This window comes from Tetrao urogallus, assembly GCF_951394365.1.
Source record: "Tetrao urogallus genome assembly, chromosome: 1".
NCBI lineage: Eukaryota > Metazoa > Chordata > Aves > Galliformes > Phasianidae > Tetrao > Tetrao urogallus.
In genome coordinates, this window is record NC_136813.1 from 111,699,122 (window position 1) to 111,721,726 (window position 22,605).

Below are 22,605 nucleotides of genomic sequence, written 5' to 3' on the forward strand. Positions count from 1 at the left end.
GGCTTTCGGGATGCGGGTGAAGCTGTGCGGGGCGGCGGGCGGGCGGCTGGGCACGCTGGCGGGGCTGGGCCGGAGCGGGGCTGCCGCCTTGGCGCTGCCCGGCTGCTTGCTGTACACGCGGACCGGCACGGCGCCGCACCTCACCCGCGACACGCTGCGCGAGGTCGGCGGCGTGCCTGCCGTGGCACAGCTCACGCTGCCCACCATGTGAGTAACGGCGGCGGGACGCGCGGCTCCGCGCCTGCCTCTGCCACAGCGCCCCGCGTGCCTAATGCGTCTCTGTGTCTGGCTGCAGGGCCGAGTTGCACGACGTCCTGGAGGAGTACAAGGAGGGAGCGGCGAAGTTTATAGGTAAAGTGCGGATGTTTGCTGCTTATAGCTGCCGGGAGCTTGGAGTCTGTGTGGATGAGGAGCAGAAACGATCATGAGTATGTGTGAGAAGGCAGCAGTATGACACAAGCATGTCCAGTGTGACAAACTGCTGTCAGCAGAAGGCGAGGGGAAATGCCCCATAGCTGACCTTTAGAATCCTGGAATCGTTAAGTTTGGAGAAGACCACTAAGATCACTTACTCCAGCCGTCAGCCTGTCCCCACCGTGCCCACTACAACTTCTCTCAGTGCCACATCCTCACGGCTCTTGAACACCTCCAGGGATGGTCACTCCACCACCTCCCTGGGCAGCCTGTGCCACCGCCTCACCACTCCTGAAAAGTTTCCTCATATCCAGCCTGAACCAGTTCTGGTGCAACTGGAGGCCGTTCTCCCATCATATCACTAGTTACCTGGGTGACGAAAAATAGATGGAACAGATAACCAGTTAGAAACTGCAGAGAGGGAAAGTTCAGTAAACAGTGGCGTGTAAATATTCAGGGGTGCACTTGCTTTATGGCGGCTTGCCAGGCTCCTAGTTCTGCACAGAATTAAAATGAAGCTGTCTGTCATGTGAATTCTGACCTTGTGTGCTTATAAGCCACATGTACAGACTCAGACCTAATGAGGGACGATGCGTGTCTGGAGAGAGATGGATCTAACTGGTGTGTCTTGAGATGCAAACACTTAGGTGCAGGCTTTCTACGTTTATGCATTCTCTCAGTCAGAGTGAATCTAAGGAGGACTTAAAATATTTTGTTGTCAACAGTAGGGCCAGAAATCCATCAAACAGAGCATGAGATTATGTAGTTCTGCTTTACTTTTTTCTCCCCTAATCTTTGCCGTAGAATTTTCAACACTGGCAAGAATGAGCCCAAGTCAAAATTTGTGACTAAAACAGAGAGAAGTTACAGTAGCCACTGTCAGTAGGGGGGCTACAAAAGGATCTTGCTAAGTGCAATTTCTAACTAGTCATGTGAGGAGAACATTGCCTTGAAAATAACCTTCTGCAGCTGTCTAAATGATTCTCTGAGAGTATTCATCTTCTAATAAGCGCTGCCATTTTTTGGTTATCATAATGCAGTTGGTTTCATTTAAGCCCAACAGAAAGTTTTAATCTGGCATGAAGAATAATTACAGAAGAAAATTTTATCCATTCATTCATCCATTATGAGGAACGGACAAAACACCCTACGTCAAATCAGTCTCATCGAGTGAATGCTTCTGCCTCCAAACTGGTCTTGTTTTGAGAGAAGGGGCCGTGTTGGATTTGCAGGAGCTCTGAGAAACTAAATGAGCAGCTGGAGATCAGTTTTCCTCCTGTTCTTTATTCCTTTTAGTTTGTCAGATTGTAGTTGCACTGATCCATTCGCCTTCCATTTTTTCATGCTGAATGGTCGCTTTTAGGAATACATCCAAGTAAACTGGAATATGAAGTAAGTGTTGCTGCAGTCCTTCGTTACTGCACTGAGCCTCTGTAGTTTTTATCAGTCCCTCTATTACTGGAGCAGTACATGAATGAAACCTTTAGCCTGGTGCTAAGAGTGAGCACAGACCATGGTGTACGTGTGTGCAACAGTTGTAGGTTTTTTCCCTGTCAGTCATTAGAGACTGGTAAAGGACTGCCCACATGCAGTGCATCACTAAGATCAATGTTTTTGGACTCAGGTGGTATAGGAACCTGAGAGTGCAGTGAAAGCAGAGTTGGCATCTTGAACGAACATTCAAAGTCAGTATTTCTATCTGGGAAGGTAACTCAAAGAATGGTAGGGTGATCAGCTACCATCAGGCTTACTGGGATGATTTGTCCAGGTATCTAGGGCTATAACAGCTATATGGTAAATCCTTGAAGTGGTTGAATGTCTATTTAATTTCAGTAACACTGACAGTTGTTAAGATAGAAATCTATTGGACAGAGTTTGTTTTTCTTTAAATAAAAAAAAAAAAAAAAACTTCACAGTTTTGGACATTTATTTCATTACATAGCAAAGCTTTGGCTTGGATTTCCAAAGGAGATTTACATGCAGCTTTTGATAATTGTCTTGGGACTGCTTATTCCATCAAGAACAGTCGTAAGTCCCTTCTTTCTGAAACTTCTTGGAGACTTTACTAGTTTCAGTGCCTGTCTGTGAAGAGAAAACTGTGCCATTAAGACATACAAACTTTACGTATGACATTAGAAACCTCTGGTCTAGCAGAGATGAGGCTCTCATTTCTATAGTTGATCTCCCACAATGTGTTGCCTTTCCTTTACAATATTAGGCTTGAGGCTGTTATTCTGTTTAGATTGTCAGATGTCTCCCAGTGTACCTGTCAAGTTGTCAAGTGAGTTAGCTACTGTGTCTGGCAAATTTAAGTAGTGGGTGTGTTAATCAAGAAGAAATAATATAAAAAAAAATCGAAGGGGCTGTGCAGCTTGCAGAAACAATGGCTGTTGTTTCCTGTTTCATCCCAGTACTGTGCTCTGTTCCCTGCAGCTGGTAAAGCTGAGGAAGAAGTCTGGCTACCTTCTTTGGTACTGAGAGATCAATTGAGCAGTATTTTTCTTTATCTGTCCTGTAGAAGAACTGCAGAGGAGGATTGTGAGATTGTTTGTGGGAGGAAAACATATTCCATTTTGCAAATTCATAGACCATCCCTTTACATTAGCCTTGTTTTGGTTCATGAAGCTCTTCTCTGTTGCTTTGCTCTCAGGTATGCCAGATACAGTGCTGTACTGCTCCCTTCAAGATCCAGCTGCTCCTTGTCCTTCTGGCTACAACACCAACAAGGTACAGTAACTGTAAAGTCTTGAAAGAGTCCACTTAAAGTTACCAAACAAGAGCTGCCAGTCTGTCCCCACACTTGTGTGGATGTGTCTGGAAAGCAACAAGATGATGTTCATGCACTATATAGAAAAAGAACTCTCTGTAGTAAAAGTGACGCTTGCGTGCTCATAGCTCCAACTAAATAAATCTGGATATTTTCTTACTGGAAGTCTCTTTCCGGATCAGTTAAGAGATGATTCAGATAGGACAGAGATCTCTGGAATCTTGTGCTGTTGTGGTTAGTATGGCAGTAAAGGAAAAATCATGCATTTTGGCTTACATGCTGAACAGGCTTGCAGTGATGCCACTGCACTGATTGCAGTAAACCTGCAACCCTGTCTTTGTAGTTATAGTCTGACACAAACCCACAAAAGGAAAGAACATAGTACTTCTGCAGGAAGAGATGTCAGTAACCCAGGAGCCTTGTGAGCCTTTGCCAGTTCCATCCTAGAGATGTATCAATTTCCCACTCAGTACATATGGTACATACTGGTTGCTGTGGCACTGGCCTGGAGGGGCAATTCCTGGTACTTGCTTAGATCTGGTCAGTTCTGGATCCTGCTTGGATATGACGACTTATCATGAACGGCAGGATAAGCTTCACCATGTAGTTTTTTGCACTGCATATTCTTTGCTGTTAGGAACCAGCCTGAGTCCTCTCCCTGTGCAGGAAAGGAATTACCTAAATCTATAATTCTTTTCATTTATTTTTTTTTCCAATTCTGCCACTAATTTGAGTGATAAGGCCAACTGTTCCATCTCAGAGACTTCCAAACACCTTGAGGAGTTGCTGTGCTACATGTGTTTGATGGTTTCGTGAAAGAGTATCCTGGAAATCTCAACTTGGTCATTTCTCATTCACTCATTGTATCAAGGAGAACTGAATATCTGAGCCATGCTGCTGCAGAACTTATCTCTTCAGTGTCTTTCCAGTATCTGGTGTTTCACCAGACTTCTCTCCTTTGACACTTGAGATCTGTTAACCTTTGCATGGTCTTTCAGTCCTATTCTTTTCTTGACAGACAGTGTCCCTATGGGGCAGCTCAGGACGCATGGAAATGACAGCTTCCAAGTTCATGGACATACAGCGGGCTATCCAGCCTGACTGGTTCCAGTGCATTGCTGATGGAGACACTATTTCTGGAGAAGTTACTAGAAAAAGGGCCAAGAAGTCTGTGGACAGATCGCTTTCCTTCCTGGATGCATGCCTTCAGCTGCTGGAAAAGGCACCGGTAAGGTCCCAAAGATGTCAAGACTGTAGCATTGCAGCTGCTTTTTGGCCTATGCTGCACTGTGTGCCAGTTCCAGCATGTGATTTAGTAGGAGATCTCGTCACACATATATATCAGAGCATGTGCAGGTGAAAGTCCTGGAGGAGGTAAGATCAGTAGCACTGTGGGATTTCCTTCTGCCTTTCTCTTCTCTTAATAACTTGTCTCCAGCTACAAAACAACAATTTCTACTAGTTTGAGAGAATTATATTTTTTATAGTATTCTGCTTTTGGACTGTAGTGCATTTTTTTTCACTTTCCTTCATGCTGTGTACTCTGGCAAAGTAGGATCTTCTCATTCAGATAGAGACAAGTCTTTCTTTTTCCCCTGAAATCTGTTCAATTCCAGGTGAAGGAGGACTTGCCAGAATTTGCCAGTTCTATCATTTATTTTCTCCAGATGGTTTAAAACTTCCTTCCCTTTTGGTGAAAGGGAACAAATTATTCAGGTGTGCACTACAAAGGAAAGTGGCTGCAGGAACCAATACTGTCATCTCCTGAAGGGCAATAGAATGTGAGCTCTGCTGTCTGGCAGCCAAGATGGTTTAACATGCTTTGTATTCTGGACTGACATGGAGTGCTGAGGGGACACCTCCAAAAAGCTGTGTATGAAGATCATCTGTTGTTATTACTTTCTGTGGGGAGGTGGAAAGAATGGCTCTGAAATTCTCAGTGAATTAGTGCTGAGGCTGGAAACAGAATCTTTTCTCTCCTAATTCCTTTCTACCTCCCAGTTGGACTTCACAGTATCGTTTGAGGGTTTATCTTACATAGGATGAATCACTGTGGCTCTTCCAAGTTCCTGTGAATGCGTGGTTTAGGTAGCAAGCATCTGTAGTCTGTGCTGTGAGATCCTGCATGTCTTTGGCAGAACTCTCTAACGCTTGTTGCTTTCTTCTGAGCCAGGAACTACAAGGAAGTGTAATGTTTGGGACAATTGAAGGTGGAGATGTCTTGGAAGAGAGGCTCAGATCAGCCAGGGAGACTGCCAAGAGACCCGTGGGTGGCTTTCTGTTAGATGGCTTCCAGGGACATGCCATGGCCAAGGAGACCAAATTGAACCTGATTTCTTCTGTGACAGCAGAGCTGCCAGAGGATAAGCCAAGGTAAGTTATATGGGTGACATCCCAAGAAGTTCACCCATCTTTTTACAAGGCTGCTGTGCAATATCACTGTGAGAAATAGTCGCTGTCTTGCACAGTGCTGTGTGTGTGTGCCAGGCCACGGTCAGGCTGCAGGCTTCAACTGTTGTTTCAATTTTCAGTTGAAACTGACACCAAGCTGTGTTCACGTTCTAGATATGAGCATTCCCCACATTTAGAGAGTAGTCAAATTTGAGTTCAGGGCTTCTTTGCTTTCTTGAGGAAAAATTTATAGATGGGATATGTCTAGGCTATTGTCTGAACTTGTTTGCATTTGGCCTCTGAAGCCATGTTTTACTGTAGGTTCAGCTAGAACAAAAATGATCAACTCATTCTACAGGGACTTCTTCTAAGAAAAAAGGTCAGGTTTGCAGTTCTATACAGGCAAAGCTGGAGAAGAGTAGAGAGGGGTGCTGACAGGATCAGTAAGTGCTTACATGACCAGCGGGCTCTGACCTAGTACCTAAGGTGCTGAGCCTGTAAATTACCAGAGCTCAATCAGCCTGGACAAGAGAAACTGCATTCTCTGGATTGGCATAGTGTGGGAACTGTAGTATATTCTGTGTTGTTGGTTATGCCCATCTGATTGATCCATGTCAGAGTCTACACAGTAGTTTAAGCATTCTTGACTTTTCCCAATCACTAAAAGTAACTAAAGGCTTCCAGAAAAGATGTGCTAATACTTACTAGTGGTTCAAATGTGGAGGGAATTCTTAGAACGGTGTTGAATTTGCTAACTTTTGTATGAGTTTGAGTTGTTCCTCTCTTGCTGCTGCTCTTGTATGGGGGCTTCTTTCGTCATTTCCTGAAGGGAATGACAGGGGCCCCTTAGTTTTGCTGTAGCTGTGTTGTCCTCTGCTATCTGAGCACTGGTTTGAACAGGTGGTGTTCAAAAGAAAGGAAAATGTGAAAATGCTGTCATGCTGCAGCTTGTTCATGCTAAGGGGTGCCCAGGGTATGAATTTCCTTGACAATTAGAAGCCTTGCTGTGTTGTTGCCATCTTGTCTGGTTTAACTACTTAAAAAGATCCCCTGAGAGCATTAAGTCCAATCTGCTCAGGTAACCTCAAATAGTTTGCTTGTCTGAGTAAGACAAGTGTTTGTGACCCCTAAGTAAGAAGAAAGCTGGTTCGCCTTTGGGGTCTTGTAAGTACCTTGAGTGAGTGTCAGATAGTCCTGCTTTCACCCTTGTCGTTCTGGCTGGAGAAGCTGTTTTGCAGCTGTCTTCCACTCTAATGTGAAATTCTCCAGAAGCCAAACACTCTCACCCTCACCTGAGAAGGAATTGCTTTTTGTGTTAGTGAAATGATGTCATGAATGTGATCTTTAGGGTCCTTTCAGGAACCTAAGGTTGTAGAAATCTCTTATTCTTTTTTTCTAGTAGGGGTGGAACCCTTGCAAGAACAAACTTTTGTTCTTGTCTGTACAAAGTTAAGTTCTAGCAAGGGTTTTGATCACACATGCAGAACTACTGCTTTAACTATTGAACATTAGTTTCTCCCTTTCATAAGAGCCTGAAGCAGAAGACGCTCCCGCAGTAAATCGTTCCCCATCCATATTCTTTGCTCATCAATTTAATTCAGGTACTTAGAAAAGTGACTAAAAATGGCACCTTGTGACTTCATTTATCAGCCCCTGTATATTTTTCTAATTATCTGTTTAGATCACTGCCCTACATTAGCTTTTACTGCCTTCAGCCCAGCCATGCACCTGCAGGAGAGCAGGAACCACTCTGTTCTCCTCTGCTTCACCAGCCCTCAATGAAGCTGCCAGCTAAATTTGGCTAACAGCAGGATTCCTATTACCACTGATGGCAATCCAGCTGGGCTGTTCTTGTCTCATATTGTATCCCAGTGGATGTTACTGCCCAGTTTTTTGACAAAGTCATTTGTTTGGGTGAATCAGAGACATTTATAGAATAAAGGGTATCAGTGAGGGTGAAAAGGTAGGCTTGACTAGGAAGAGTGTGGAGAGGAAGGAAGAAAAAAGCAAGGAACTTCTTTCTATTTCCAGTTATGTTTCTCCTTAGTGCATTTTGCTCCAGGCAGTTCTTCAGATGCTAGAGAACTGTATACTGCTGGAAACATCTTCTGCTGTTTCTGCTGGTCTAGGCCAAGTCCTTTCAGACTGTTTCCTGAGCAATTACCGAGTAAAGAGATCAGTGTATCTGGTACCTGGTAGCTATTTAGGGCAGAAATATGACTAAGGAAAATATCTGTTCTAAAACATAGCTGTTAGGTGAATTTTATAAATGTATTTTATTCACTTCAAACATGAGCGGAATGAGATTTTTCTTGGTCTTCTGAATGGCAAAGGAGGAAAAGCATCTTGTGTACCGGATTGGTTAGGGGTGTGGAAATAGAGCTGTGCAGGGCTTGGAGTGATAGACTGTTGTATGCACTTGACTTGTGTTTAGCAGTTCCAGGGTTAACCTGTGTGTGTTCCACATGCCTCTTTTCCTTGAGGTATCTGTTTGCTTCTGCTTGGGATATTCTCAGGTTTATCTTCTTATGCATCTCTTACAGAATCATCCACGGTGTGGGCAAACCAGATGAGGTGCTTGAGTGCATTGAAAGGGGAGTGGACATCTTTGAGAGCTTCTTTCCCTTCCAGGTGACGGAGCGAGGCTGTGCCTTGGTGTTTGGCTATGATTACCATTCGGATCCCAAAGCAGCAGGTAGGATGTGTCCATATCAGCTGGTAGTGTGGCAAGCATAATTCATGCTTTGGAAGAATCTGTGTTTGAGGGTTCTTTTGTCCTTGATTTAAGCCAAAGATTTGAATGTCTGGTTAGGCAAAATGTGCATAATGATTTCTCTAACACTGAACACAGTTGTTTCTGTAGACTGAACTGTGTATCTGTCCTCTGTTTGACACCATTTACAAATGTTTCTGTTAATGCTAGAGGTGCAGGCTGGGCAAATTTATATGGAGTTCTACTATGATACTCGATTTCTACATTTAACTGAGTATGTGTTTGTTTGTTTTTAAAGTTTATTTTGAAGTCCTTTTCCTTTATAGCTGACCAAAGTTAGGGATGCTGTTTCTCTGGGTAGCTTTCCTCTCAGTTTGTGTATTCATATGAGAACAGAACCAAGATGTTCATAGTGCATTACCTCATTGGGCTGTGAGAGAGGAGCAAGCGTAGCAACCATTAAAGCAGCTGTTAAACATTCTTCAAGCAGTCGTCTTGTTTTGGACTCAGTAAATGTTTTTAATATGGAAAAAAGAAAAACAACATTTTACATTTTTCTTCCTAGGTGGAACTTGGTTTCTTTTCATGCCTGGATAATTCAAAACCAGATAAATAGAACAGAAGGAACATCTTGTTTCCTTCTGTTTGCTGTCAGCTTTTTTTTTTTTTTTAAACCATTCTCTTTGTTTGTTGTTGTTTGCCTCATCTCATCTTATTACTAAACCAAAAGAAATTACGGGTAGGAATAACCTCTTTGTTCTGTTCCTATGCAACACTCACTAGATGTGGATTGTGCAAAAAATAATATTACTGATGTTTCCAGAAACATCTCCTGCTCGACAACAAAAATGCCAACCTACAAAATTATGGGGTGTTTTTTTATTTTTAAGGTAGACTATGAACACACACATGGAATCTACATCTCCTGCGTCAGTGCTATCAGCTTCTTTTGTTTCAATTGTTTAAGAAAAAAAAAATCTAAATCTTTGAGTTGGGTGACAGAATGGAAAGTAGAATGATTGAATGCAGATCAGTAGGCTGTTTATTCCAACAAAATCCCAATAAAATCAATTTGTTCAGGTGACTGCATTCTAGTCAGCATGCTGTTCAGACTGGAAACATTTTATTAAGAATTCAGTTCAGCAGAGCAGTGCTGTTATTTCAGCTCTAACTCTTCATTAAGTCTGATAGATGAGTTTTCACTTGTCTCTTGCTGTTCTAATAATCTGAAATTCTATTTTTGTTAACTAACCTATGATAATTAAAGAAAAATGCTTGCTTACCATAGGAGGAAGTGGAAACTTGTGGCAAGAGTTTTTTCTTTTGGCAAGAGAGTGGCAGAAATACTCTAATGTAGGATATTACAACCCTCCCTGTGCTCTTGCTGACTGTTGATAAAAAGCTGTTGTCTTTTTGTTTCATAGCAGCTTTAAAGCAAAATGGGGCCCAGGACCTGGAGAAAAATGGTACCGAAGAAGACGAGGAGGAGGTTGTCAAAGCTGACCCAGAAATGACACCATTTGAGATATTTCTGAAGGAGAAAAGGTATCTGTGTTTGTGAGGAAGGAACCTGCACCTGTACCAGGAAATACTATGGTTTTTGTCCTCTATATTTTCATGTTGTCAGTAGCTGGATGGGAAACTTCATAAAATGCAAAACCACTGGAGGAAGTAAAGTAGACCTAGACATTGAATTAAGTGTCAGGTAGTCATTTTAGCTTGATGTACAGAGCAGTGTATGGCTGAAAGTGCTATCATTTCTCTGATCTAAAGCCAGAGATTTTCAGATTGCTTATCCAGCAGAAATACAGTGGCCACAGCAATGTTCCAGCTGGAAAACTAGTGTGACAAAAGCTGTCTGAGGATCATTTTGTTCTTCTGCATCTAATTAACTTGAGTCATTTTCAGAAGGTACACAGGTCACTCCAAAAGTAATGCCTCCTATTTATTTCCATGGAAACTACAACAGATACAGAGAGCAGAATAACACTGAAGAGCAAATTCTCAGCTATGAAACACTATTTTTCAACTGGTTTTTTTGTTGTTGTTTTGTTTTGTTTTTTTACAGCTTATTAATCAACTGTGTTGTTTTGTTCCATTCTTTGCCCACTTTGTGAGCATAGTGCATCTCACAGTAGCAGGGAATACTATTCTGTGAATCTTTGTTTCTGGTAGCTTCCTTCTCTGCAGACTGATAGCTGACACGGTGAGTCTTGAGCTGCAGCTTTTCTGTGAGGGAAGGTGCAGATAAGCCTTCTTGCTACTGTTAGTGGTGATGCAGTCAGAATTATCTTCTGACTTAACTGTGTGGCTTCTTGGCTCCATAGTGAGTTCCTGAATGCTCTTAAGAGTCCTTTGTGTTGTGCTTAGATGCAGTGCATCTTAAAGAAACTAGATTCCAGCCCTCAGGGCTCAGGTCCACATAGAGGCCATAGAGTAACTAGATAGTCTTTGTTACCTGAGTGAGTCGTCTGACTTTTGATGTAACCAAATGTGTCTCCCTCCTTAGATACTATGATGATTTTCGTCCTTTGCTGGAAGGATGTACCTGTTACTGTTGTCAGAGGCACACTCGCGCATACCTCCATCACCTCCTTGTGAGCAATGAGCTTCTGGCTGGTGTCCTGCTCATGATGCACAACTTTCAGCACTACTTCAGCTTCTTCAGTGCCATCCGAGATGCCTTAAGAGACGACAAATTGGATCAGCTGAAAAAGCTCATCTTCAGTCAGGCACTGCAAGGCCCAGAAAATGCAAAGATAGACGAGTGAGTTCAGAGAAAATAGAGGAGGTCACAGCTTACATCCTTACCCAGTGGGACTGCTGAAACTTCACTGCTAGCAGAATCATCTGTTAAGGTACTAAAATGCCTCCCTTCCTGGAGGAACTGTAAAGGGATGTTTTAAGATCTCACTTCCAGGCAGGGAAGGAAGATTTTACTCAAACATCCCTTGAAGTTAATTGGCTTGGTGCATTCTCAGGTTATAGAATAGTCTGAACAGCTCATAAAACCAATATGGACAGCTTTGTTTCCAGTTATTCGTTGGTGGCTTTCCATGTGTGAGAACTCTGAGCGGAAGCTCAGCAGCTGTTTGGGTCTTTTGCCCCTCTTCCCCAAAAATGCCTGTGATGAGGTCGTTCCTTCATGAGGCTCCTTGTGAGTTCCTGCCTCAGCCTAGCACACATGCTCCTTGTGAACACTGCCAGCATCCATGTCCCCAAAAAGAAATGGTTGGAAGTGTGCTGTATTTAGTGGCACAAAGACACCATACCCATACTTCCGTTATTCTGCAGTGCAGAATGTTCTCTGGGCTCTCCACTTCAGCCCTTTTTACTCTGTATCCTTTACATCTCTATGGATTAAAATTTCAGTCCTTTACTGGAGTATAAATGATCGTGTGCCATTCTTTCCAGCTGTCCTAGCACTGGACTTACTTATAGCAGGCTCCATTAATGCCAGTTTGAGATGGAGCTGTGGAAGGGGTGTATCACAAGAAAAGGCATTCAGACAAGATTCTGGTTGTTTCTTATTTTAAGATTTTGCTTTGTTATGTCACATTCCTTTTATTCAGCTCTTTTATGCCTCTGACTTTGTAATTATGGATTTATTCTTTTTATATTGCAAAGCAACAATAAATTCTTTTTTTTTTTTTTTTAATTCCACTGGTACATTATCTCCATCACACCTTGAGGAACAGGGGAGCTTGAGTGCAGCACTCAAGCTGGTATCTCCTGGGAACACGAACTAGCAGCCTGACAGAGAACAACGACCCATCTGGGATTAGGATACTGTCACTGAGCAGAGGTCTCACTGCTTGCTTCAGAAGGAGCCATAATAGGCCTGAAAACGTTGAAGACACCTACCCCTCCCTTGAAGTTTAGAAAAATACTGCAGTTGCTGATTTTAAAGCAATTAAGTATTAATCTGCAGTTTTACGCTCTTCACTGTTTCACCAAAGTACAAAAATGCATTATGCCTCTTTCAAGATCAAAGCAGGAAATGACAGTAATGTTGGGATGTTGCAGTGCTTGTTTCTGCAGTGCCAGTTTGCACAATGCTGCATGTGTCATTGGGAAATTTTATAGGAGGGAACAGTGGCTATTAAAATTTCCTCACTGCATGCACATCCCTAGGCACACACTCAAAAATAAGCAAGATCCATGAGTGCCCAGCATTCAGGCACCACAGTGCCTGTATGGAGGAGATCTGTCAGAAATGTTCTGCAACACCCTGGATGACAAGGAATGTTAGCTACGTTGTTCTTGTCCTCTTACCTGCATTGTTCTTGAGTTGGCTGCTCCATCACCAAGTTTAGAAGTGTCCTTCTGTGCCCTTTAGGAGTGAGCTCTGATCAGTCTCCTCATCCTGTCCCACCTCTGTGACTTAGGCTGTGCTCATTTCCTTTGTTCACCACCCTGAGCGTGCTGACAAGCTGTGTTGGGATCTTTGTGACCAATCTAAGTGCCAATAACATGCCAGTCTTATAACACTTCCGCTCTTTCTCCTCACCCTCCAGTCATTCCATGTTGCTCTGTTCCTATTAATTCTCCAGTGATGCTCATGAATTTTTTCATTATGATTCTCTGCTTAGTTTGTGTGTGTGTGCATGTGTGTGCTACAGCTGCAAAGCCTAAACAACTTCACACTGGGCAAAACTGCATTTGGTCACCTACATCTGCTCTTTATCCAACACAGTACTGATCAGCCCTAATTCTGCAACAACCCTGATGTGTTATATTTACACGCTGTCATTCTGTCAGCACTTCTAATTCAAATTGTAAAAGTTAAGCAACATTTCTAATGCCAAATTAGAAAGTTTTTTATTTTATTTACAAGCAGAGAAGTAATTTATTTCAAAAACAGAATTCTTGCCCGAACATGCAGTTTTCTTCCCCACCTTCCACGGAGAAGCAAAAATTGAAATGAATAAAGAGTAGAAAATTCCCTGTTCTTAATTAACTTTACATAGCACAGAAAACTCTGCAACAACATTCTTGACTGCCTTCCATTCCCAGATGGCAGAATACAAAACGAATACAGAAGAACAGAGCAGAGTACAGAAGAGGTGGTGTGTTACAAAAACATTAAACTAGCAACTTCTAGTGTAACTTTCCCCTCGATGAAGAAAAACCTGTGTTCTTCTATTTCTGATGAGAATAATCAGCAGGCCCATATGCTAAGCGTTAAGTTCTGTGCCTCTCTGACCACTTCATCAGTATTCTGCTCAGTAACTTACTCGTTCCAGAGCTATTTTAATATTGCAGACTCCTTAGCAGTTTCAAAGGTATGCCTTAAAATCTATTAAAGAAAAAAAAAAAATAATCAAATTTAGTCTACCAAAAAAGGTCTTCTCTGTTCCTCCAGGTATGACATTCCTGCTCCTGGACATTCAACCCTCCCCATCCTGTAGATTGCTATGACACTGACCATGACAGGTTGTACCAAGTCCTTATCTGACAGTTTCTAAGTCTGCTGTTCCATGGCTCTGCAGGCCTGCAGGAGAGCTGTTGCAGCCTGAAAGTGTTCCAGCAGGATGTTCCATTTATTTCTAAACCTCTGAGGCCCAGATGGCTTTCAGATCATGGAACTTTTATAGAAAAACATTTTCATAGAAAAATTGGTTCCAGACTTGTTTCAGCAGTGCTTTTAAGCATTGTGTAGCTGTTTTTTGTGGGTTTTGTGTTGTGTTTTTAAGTCCCTGAACTCTGATTTTTGATTCATAACCTGCGTTGGCAGGCAAAGGGCCTGTTCTAATAAAATGTTTAAGTCTTTATCTCAGTAATTTCAAAGAAGCTTCCTCTGTGATAGAGAGGACATACAAAATTCATGACAGTGCAGGCCTGTTCAATAGCCTTATTTACAATACTCTGTCATGATCTACACAATTCACTACATACTTAATCTCTGTTCTGCTAATGCACTTCTGGCATGAGCTCCTTCTCACTACTACAAACGTTCAAGCACATCATCATCCTTAAGCACGAGCTGTTGGCATGACAGGAATTTCCAAACAAAAAAAGAATGAAGTTAAATCCGCTGGAGAAGCTGAACTGGCCAAGTCAGTACTGGCACAAAAGTGGTTAACTTCTTCCTGCAGCAAAACGCTTCTCCTCAAATGGTGTTAGTGTGAATGGCTTCTGTCAGAATATGCCTTGTCCTCCTCCCCCAGGGCATGCTGAATAGGAAATATGCCTTCCCTGCATCACAGTGAGGTGACCATGAACTGCCTGGCTATTTCTACATCTGTCATTCCTACTATGTAATTAAACTGGGAATTGTATGTGCAACACAGTGCAATGCCCTGCTGTGCTTCTGACACACCTTCTCACAGAACCATCAAATCCTTAGAGGTGGAAGGGTCCTCTCAGTGTTATCTAGTCCAGCTCCCCTGCAATGAACAGAGACATGCACAGCTACATCAGGTTGCCCAGGGCCTGATCCAGGCTCACCTTAAAAGTCTCCAGGGACAGAGTATCAACCACACCTGTGGGCAGCTGTTCCAGTATCTCACTACCCTCACTGCAAAAGACCTTTTCCCTATATCTAACCTAAACCAACCCTCTTTAAGCTTGAAACCATTTTCCCTCATTCTGTCACCACAGACTCTGCTAAAGAGTCTGTCCCCTTCTTTCCTGTAGTTCCTCTTTAGATACTGAAAGGCCATTATTGGGTCACTTCGGAGCATTCTCTTCTCCAGGCTGAACAGCCCTAGTTCTCTCAGCCTGTCCTCATCAGGGAGGTGTTCCATCCCTCGGATCATTTTTGTGGTCCTCCTCGACATGCTCCAGGTCTATGTCTCTCCAGCACTGAGGACTCCATATCTGGACACAGTTCACCAGGTGAGGCCTCAGCAGCACACAGCAGAGGAGCAGGATCACCTCCCTCTTCCTGCTGGCCACGCGTCTATTGATGCAGCCCAGAATACGGCTGGCATTCTGGCTGCAAGGGCACATTGCTGGCTCATGTCCAGCTGCCACCCATCAGTACTTCCCAGCTCTTTTTCAGCAGAGATGCTCTCAATCCATTCATCCCCTAGCTTGTGGCGGTAGTGGGAGTTGCCTTGACCCAGGCACAAGACCATGCATTTTGATTTGTTAAACCTCATGAGGTTCACCTGGTCCCACTGCTCAAGCCTGAGTCCCACGGGGTGGCATCCCATCCCCCTGGTGCATCAACTGCACCCCAGAGCTTGGTGTCATCAGCAAATTTGCTGAGGGCGCACTCAACCCCACTGTCAATGTCACTGATGAAGATATTAAAGAGTATCAGCTCCAGCAATGACCCCTGCGGAACACCACTCATTACTGATCTCCATCTCAGCTACCACACACTGAACTTGATCCTGCAGCCAGTTCTTCATCCATTGAACAGTCCACCTTTCAAATTTGGAGAGAAGGTTGTTGTGGGGTACTATGTCAAAAGCCTTACTGAAGTCCAGATAGATTACATCAATAGCTCTTCCCTTGTCCGCTGATGCAGTGACTCCATCATAAAAGGTCACTAAGATGATGGAATCAGAATTGATCAGGTTGGTGAAGATCAAAGATCATCAAGTTCGGCCACACTACCCTAACAACCCACCACTAAATCGTGTCCCTGAGCTCCACATCCAAACAGTCTTAAACACATCCAGGGATGGTGACTCAACCACCTCCATGGGGAGCCTATTACAACTCAGTAATAGGAGCCTATTACAACTCAGTAATAGGAGCCTATTACAACTCAGTAATAGGAGCCTATTACAACTCAGTAATAGGAGCCTATTACAACTCAGTAATAGGAGCCTATTACAACTCAACAAGTGCTTAACAACTCTTTTTGTAAAGAAATTTTTCCCTGATATCCAACCTAAACTTGCGCTGGCACAACTTGAGGCCATTTCCCCTTGTCCTGTCATCAGTGAGAAGAGACCAACCCCGCTCTCACTGCAATCCCCTTTCAGGTATTGGAAGAGAACAGTAAGGTCTCCCCTCAGCCTCCTTTTCCCCAGACTAAAACAGCCCCAGTTCCTTTAGTGGCTCCTCATAGGGCATATTCTCCAAGCTCCTCACAAGCCTTGGTTGCCCTTCTTTGGACCTGCTCCAGCATCTCAGTGACCCTTCTGTACTGAGGTGCCCAAAACTGAACACATTACTCGGCATGGGGCCGAGTACAGGAGCAGGATGACTTCCCTAGTCCTGCTCACCACACAATTCCTGATACAAGCCAGAATGCCACTGGCCTTCTTGGCCACTGGGCACACTGCTGGTTCATACTCAGCCAACTGTCCATCAGTACACCAAGGTATCTTTCTGTCAGCCAGCTTTCCAGCCACTCCTCCCCAGGCCTGTAGGGTTGCTGTGACCAAAACGCAGGACCTGACACTTGGCCCTATTGAAACTCACAGTTTACCTTTACCCATTGATACAGCCTATCTAGGTCCCTCCATAGTGCCTCTGGCAGATCAATGCTCCTTCCCAACTTGGTGTTGTCTGCAAACTTAATGAGGCTATACTCAATCCCCTCATCAAGATCATTAATGAAGATGTTAAATAGGAGTGGCCCCTGTACTGAGCCCTGGGGGACACCACTTATGACTGGCCACCAACAGGATTTAACTCCATTGACCACAACTCTTTGGCCCTGGCCATTCAGCCAGTGTTTCACCCAGCAGAGCATATGCCCATCCAAACCATGGGCAGCCAGTTTCCCTATGGGGATGTTGTGGGGACAGTGTTAAAGGCTTTACTGAAGACCAGGTAGACCACATCAACAGCCTTACTTTCATCTACTAAGCACGTCATCTTGTCATAGAATGAAATCAAGTTTGTTAAGCAGGATCTACCATTCATGAACCCATGCCAACTGGACCTGATCCCCTGGTTGACCCTTAACTGATCCACAATGGTTCCCAAGATTATCTATTCCATAACCTTCCCTGGTACTGAGGTGAATCTAAGACTGCAGCTACCAGGATCATCTTTCCAGTCCTTTTTGAAGATGGGCATCACATTTGTCAGTCTCCAGTCCACCAGGACATCCCCGATTAGCCAGGACTGTTGAAGGATGACAGACAGTGGCTTGGCAACCATATCTGCCAACTCCATCAGCACTCTTGGGTGCAATCCATCTGGCCCCATGGACTTGTGAGTGTCCAGCTTTCAAAGCAAGTCCAAAACCAATTCATCATGGATTATGTATGGCCCATTCTGTTCCCCATCCCTATCTTCCAGCACAAGGAGCTGTGCACCCAGGGAACAACTAGTCTTCCTATTAAAGACTGAGGCAAAGAAGGCAAGAAGGCAAAGAAGACCTCAGCCTTATCCTTGGTCACCATGTTTCCCTCTGCATCCAAGAAGGGATGGAGATTCTCCCTAGCCCTCCTCTTACTGTTGATGTATTTATAGAAATATTTATTGTCGTCTTTCACCTTAGTGGCCAAGTTCATCTCTAGCTGGGCTTCGGCCTTCCTAATTTTCTCCCTGCACAGCTTCACTGCATATTTGTAACCCTTGTAAGCTTCTTGCCCTCTCTTCCAAAGACCATAAACTTTCCTTTTGTTCCTGAGTTCCAGCCAAAGGTCTCCGTTCAGCCAGGCTGGTCTCCTTTCCCATTGGATCATCTTCTGTGACTTGAGGATGCTCAGATCCTGCACCTTTAAAATAACTTCCATAAAGTATTTCCAGCCTTCCTGAGCTGCCATGCCCTCCAAAACTACCTTCTAAGGAACTCTCTCAACCATGGTCTGAGAGACCAAAGTCTGCCCTTCAGAAGTCCAAGGTAGCAGGTCTGCTGACACCCCTCCATACTTCAACAAGCATCAACAAATCTATCCTTTCATGATCCCTTTGCCCCAGATGGCCTCCAACCTTTACATCCCCCACAAGACCTTATCTCTTAAGAAGCAGCAGTCCAGGAGTTTGCTTCCCCTGTTGGCTCCTTCACCAGCTGTGTCAGGAAGTTATCTGCTATCTATCTACCCTATCTATCTAGGAACCTCTGGGACTGTTCCCTTTCAGATGTCTGGGAAGTTGAAGTCCCCCACAAGAACAAAGGGTGAGGTCTTGCAGTCCCTATCCAACTGTCTATAAAGCGTCTTGTCCACCTGTTCATTCTGGTTGGGTGGCCTGTAGCAGACTCCCACAACAATGTCAGTCTTATTGGCCTTCCCTTTTATTCTGACCCATAAGCTCCCAGCCCTATCATCACCATCATTAATTTCCAGACATTCACATTTTTTATTAACATAAACACTGCCTTTCCCGCCTTGCCCATCTCTTTTGAAAAGTTGGTAGCCATCAATCACAGCACTTCAGCTGCGAGTCATCCCACTATGTTTCTGTGATGGCAACCACATCATAGTTTTCCAACCATAGAATTACCTCCAGCTCCTCCTGTTTGTTACCCATGCTGTATGCATTAATGTAAGTGTATCTAAGCTGGGTCACCTTTTGGGTGGAAAAAGTCCTAATACCCCCTAGACCATACTTAGGTGTTTCCATAGTAACCAGCCTCACACCAATCCTTGTATTCTTCCTGAAAAAATGGTGTCACCCTCCTCCTTCACCAAGACACAGAACCGTGGGATCTTGCCAGCACATCCTCCTCTCACAAGTGCTGGCATGTTACATTCAGGCTCCTTTCCAGTGACCCCAGTTTCACTTCCAGCCCCCCTCATACCTAGTTTAAAACTCTATCAATGAACCCTGCCAACCCCTTTCCAGCAGTGCGATAAGCTATTTCCCATTGGTTGCCAGCAGGCCTGGTCTCATGTAAATTGAGCTGAGGTCAAAAAACCTAAATCCCTGCTGGGCACACTAGGCTCAGATCCAAGTATCCAATCTGTTGGCCCATCGTGTTCAGTCCCTCATCATTCCCTATAACTGGAGGGAAAGAGGAGAACACGATTTGTGCACCCAAACCTTGACCAAGGTCGCCCCAAGGCTCTCAAGTCCTTCTTCATAGTCCTTAGGTAAGTTCTTCCTATTTCATCACCGCCTACCTGAAACAACAAGAGATAATCTGAGGGCTACACTAAGGAAGGAATTTTCTTCCTTACATCTTCAATGCGGGCCCCCAAGAAGGCAGCAGACCTCCCTGTGTAGTGGGTCTGGTCTGCATATTGGGCCTTCTGCTCCCTTCAGCAGCGAATCACCAACAACAACGACCTGCCTTTTTTTTTTTCTTTTTTTTTTTTTTTCTTTTTTTTTCTCTTTACTGAGGAGGTTTTAATGCTAAGGGTAGTCTGGTGATACCTTCAAGCAGAAAGAACCCCCTGTACTGCCCAGTTGTCCCTGCAGAGCACTATTCTGCAGGGGCAGCTGGGGAGGTAGGGGACTTGCAGGGCAGGTGTGCCTGCATCACCAAGCAGGGACCTTTTGCCATTGCCCCCTGCCCCCAGTCTATCAGCAACTGCTGTTGGAAGGGATAGGGGGTGATATACTTCATGTAGAGCCTCAGCATCCATGCTTCGATCTCAGAGCTGGCAGGGTCTGGCACCACCAATCTACCTCTCTCTCAAATCCCTAATGCTCCTCAACCTCTCCACCTCCATTTTCAGGTCAGCCACTAGGCTAAGTAAATCATTCAGCTGACCACATCTAACACAAGCGCTATCTCTGTTGCCCTGCAAGGGCCAAGCTCTGGCACCCACTGCAGCCACAGACCCGTGCACCAGCGTGTTTTTGCAGGGCCCCTGTCTGGGTCTCCACATTTTTCCTGGCAATAGCCTTCCGCCAGGTTGCAGCCACGGCAAACCAGCAGACTCGCTAGCACCATTAGGTTAACCATTAGCGTTAATGGGATGTGACTCACCCGCTTCTTCCCCGTTGCCGGCAGCGCTGGCTCCATCTTGTCCTGTTCCCAGCCCGTTAGCAGGTGCCCTGCACTTATCACTCGTTGAACGGTGAGACAACACGCCTCCTCACTATGTAGCCACATAAACGGGTGGCAAACGGTTTCTCCGCGTTAAATAGCCCTCGGTAGCGCCGGAATAGCCCCCAACTCGAGTAGGGCAGACCCAGCCTAACACACCGCCACACTCACCGAGCCGCTCCCGCCACCTCGCCGTGCAGACACGAGAACGGGCGGTTTACGGCTTCTGCGCGCTTGAGCGGCCCACGTGACGCGCACGCTCCTCCCCATGCCTGGTGGGCAGCGACGCATCGTAGCTCTCGCTGAGGCTTTCTAAGGGTTTTCTAAGGCTAAGGGAGGGCGTACGGCCGTCGTTGCCTCGGCAACGTTCACGTACACCGGCCTTTCTCCCGAGAGCTGGCGGCAGCTGCGGGTCAGGAAACTGCAGAAACCCCCCGCTGTACTTTGGTTGGTCAAGCAGGATGTGCCGTTGGTGAAGCCGTGCTGGCTCTCCCATATCATTTCCCTGCCTTCTTTGTGCCTTAGCGTAGCTTCCAGGAGGACCTGCTCCGTGATCTTTCCCAGCACAGAGGAATTCAAAATGGGTGTGCTGTTACCTCTTTTTCAGTCGACAGGAACTTTACCTGATTGCCACCACTTTTCAAATATCATTGAAAGCGGCTTGGTGACTGCATCAGCCAGTTCCTTCAGGACTCTGGGATGCATCTCATCGAGACCCACAGACTTGTGGATGTTCAGGATCATTGCTTACAGTGGGAAGGACGCTGCTTCTCCAGTGCCCTCCTGCCAAACCAAATGTTTGCAGGCTGTTAGCAGTTAGCAGAGAAGGCAAAAAAAAGTTGTTAAGTACCTCAGCCTTTTTCTTGTCTGCTGTTACCAGCCTGCCTGTGTCATTGACTGTGGGTGAAAGCCCTCCTGGATTTCCTTTGTTTGCTTGAGGTATCTGTAGAAGCTTTTCTTGTTCTTCTTGGCATCCTTTGTCAAGTTCAGTCAAAGCTGGGCCTTGACTTTCCTGACCCCATCCTTACACAGCCCAGCAGCTTCCTTACACTCTTCCACAGTACCTATCCCTGTTTCCACTGCCTGTGCATTTTCTTTTTGCTCTTCAGTTTGACCAGCAGATCCCAGCTCAGCCACGCTGGTCTCTTGCTTTCCTTTCCCGACTTCCTACAAGTGGGAATGGAGAGCTTTGTGCCTTGAGGAAAGCCACCTTTCTGATCTTCCAGCTCTGTTCCAGACCTTTGCCCATGAGGACGCTTTCTCAGGATGTTCTGATGACTAACTCCCTGAAGAGCTGGAATTTAGCTTTCCTAAAATTTAGCTTGCTAATTTTACTCTTTGCCTGTCTCATATCTCTCTGGAGCGTGAACTCAACCATAGCATGGTCACTACAGCCCAGGTAGCCTCCAATCCTGATGTTACCGATCAGCTCATTTACAGTGATGAGCAATAGTGTTTGCATCCCCCTTGGTGAGTTACTCGAGTCAGGAAGCTATCTTCAATGCATACCAGGACCCTTCTGGGTTGCCTACAGCTCACTGTGCTACTTTTCCAGCAGATGTCTGGGTGGTTGAAGTCCCCCAGCAGTATGAGCGCTTGCAATTGCAATGCCTCCTCTACTTGGAGGTAGAAGGCCTCATCAACAGGCTCTGCCTAATCTGGTGTCCTGTAGTAGACACTGGTCACAAGGCTTCCCTCAATGACTTGGTCTCTAACTGTCACCTAGAGGCTTTCAACTTGGTCTTGAGTATTCTTCAGGAACAGCTCTTCACACTCTGTTCCCTTTGTGATGTCAATAGCAACACCCCCTCCCCTCCTTCCTCATCTGTCCTTCCTGAACGGCTTGTAGCCATTGATAGTCACACTCCAGTCATGAGAATAATCCCACCAGGTTTTGGTGGACAACTATATCATGGTTTTCCAGTAGCACAGTAGCTTCCAGTGCCTCCTGGCTTTTTTTTTTCCCAAACTGCATGCATTGCTGTAGAGGCACTTCAGCTGGGCAGCTGGTCTCCTCACTTCCTTAACAGATAACTCCTTAATGCCTCTTAGGTATATCACTTGATTTTCCCCATTGCTTTCTCCTATTGCCCCAGGAATCACTGCCTCATCATCATAGGATTTCACATATGCAGCAGTGTTGCTAGCACCTCTCAATGCAGCATATCCTTCAAGGCCCCTGCCAGCACCTTATGCCTCTAAAATGGCTATGCTGCCCCACACCTCATCATGGGAAAGCTCACTATCCACCCAAGATCTGCCCAGATTTTTTTATATTTTCCTTCCTAGTCCAGAATGGAGCCATATGCAATATGATGTCACATTTAATGTCATTATGTGCTGAAAAACAGCTAGGGAAACCAACCTGTAGGAAAGGCTGATGTTCAGCAGAGCCAGGTGAGCTGGGCTGGGGGCAGATCACAGGATGCTGGCAGGCAGCTGAAGCCTTCAAAGAGATGCAGAATC

The 22,605-nt window shown here is 45.0% G+C and overlaps 1 protein-coding gene across 1 annotated transcript; it reads left to right on the plus strand.

The window, feature by feature from the left end:
- Window positions 1-10: 10 nt before the first annotated feature.
- QTRT2 (queuine tRNA-ribosyltransferase accessory subunit 2) lies at window positions 11-11,056 on the plus strand (the record flags this gene model as incomplete). The annotated part of the gene is made up of 8 exons (XM_079549982.1): window positions 11-207; window positions 296-351; window positions 3,065-3,141; window positions 4,200-4,409; window positions 5,355-5,554; window positions 8,116-8,267; window positions 9,710-9,830; window positions 10,795-11,056. The coding sequence occupies 8 exons, from the start codon at window positions 11-13 to the stop codon at window positions 11,054-11,056; spliced, it is 1,275 nt and encodes a 424-aa protein (XP_079406108.1).
- Window positions 11,057-22,605: the final 11,549 nt, after the last annotated feature.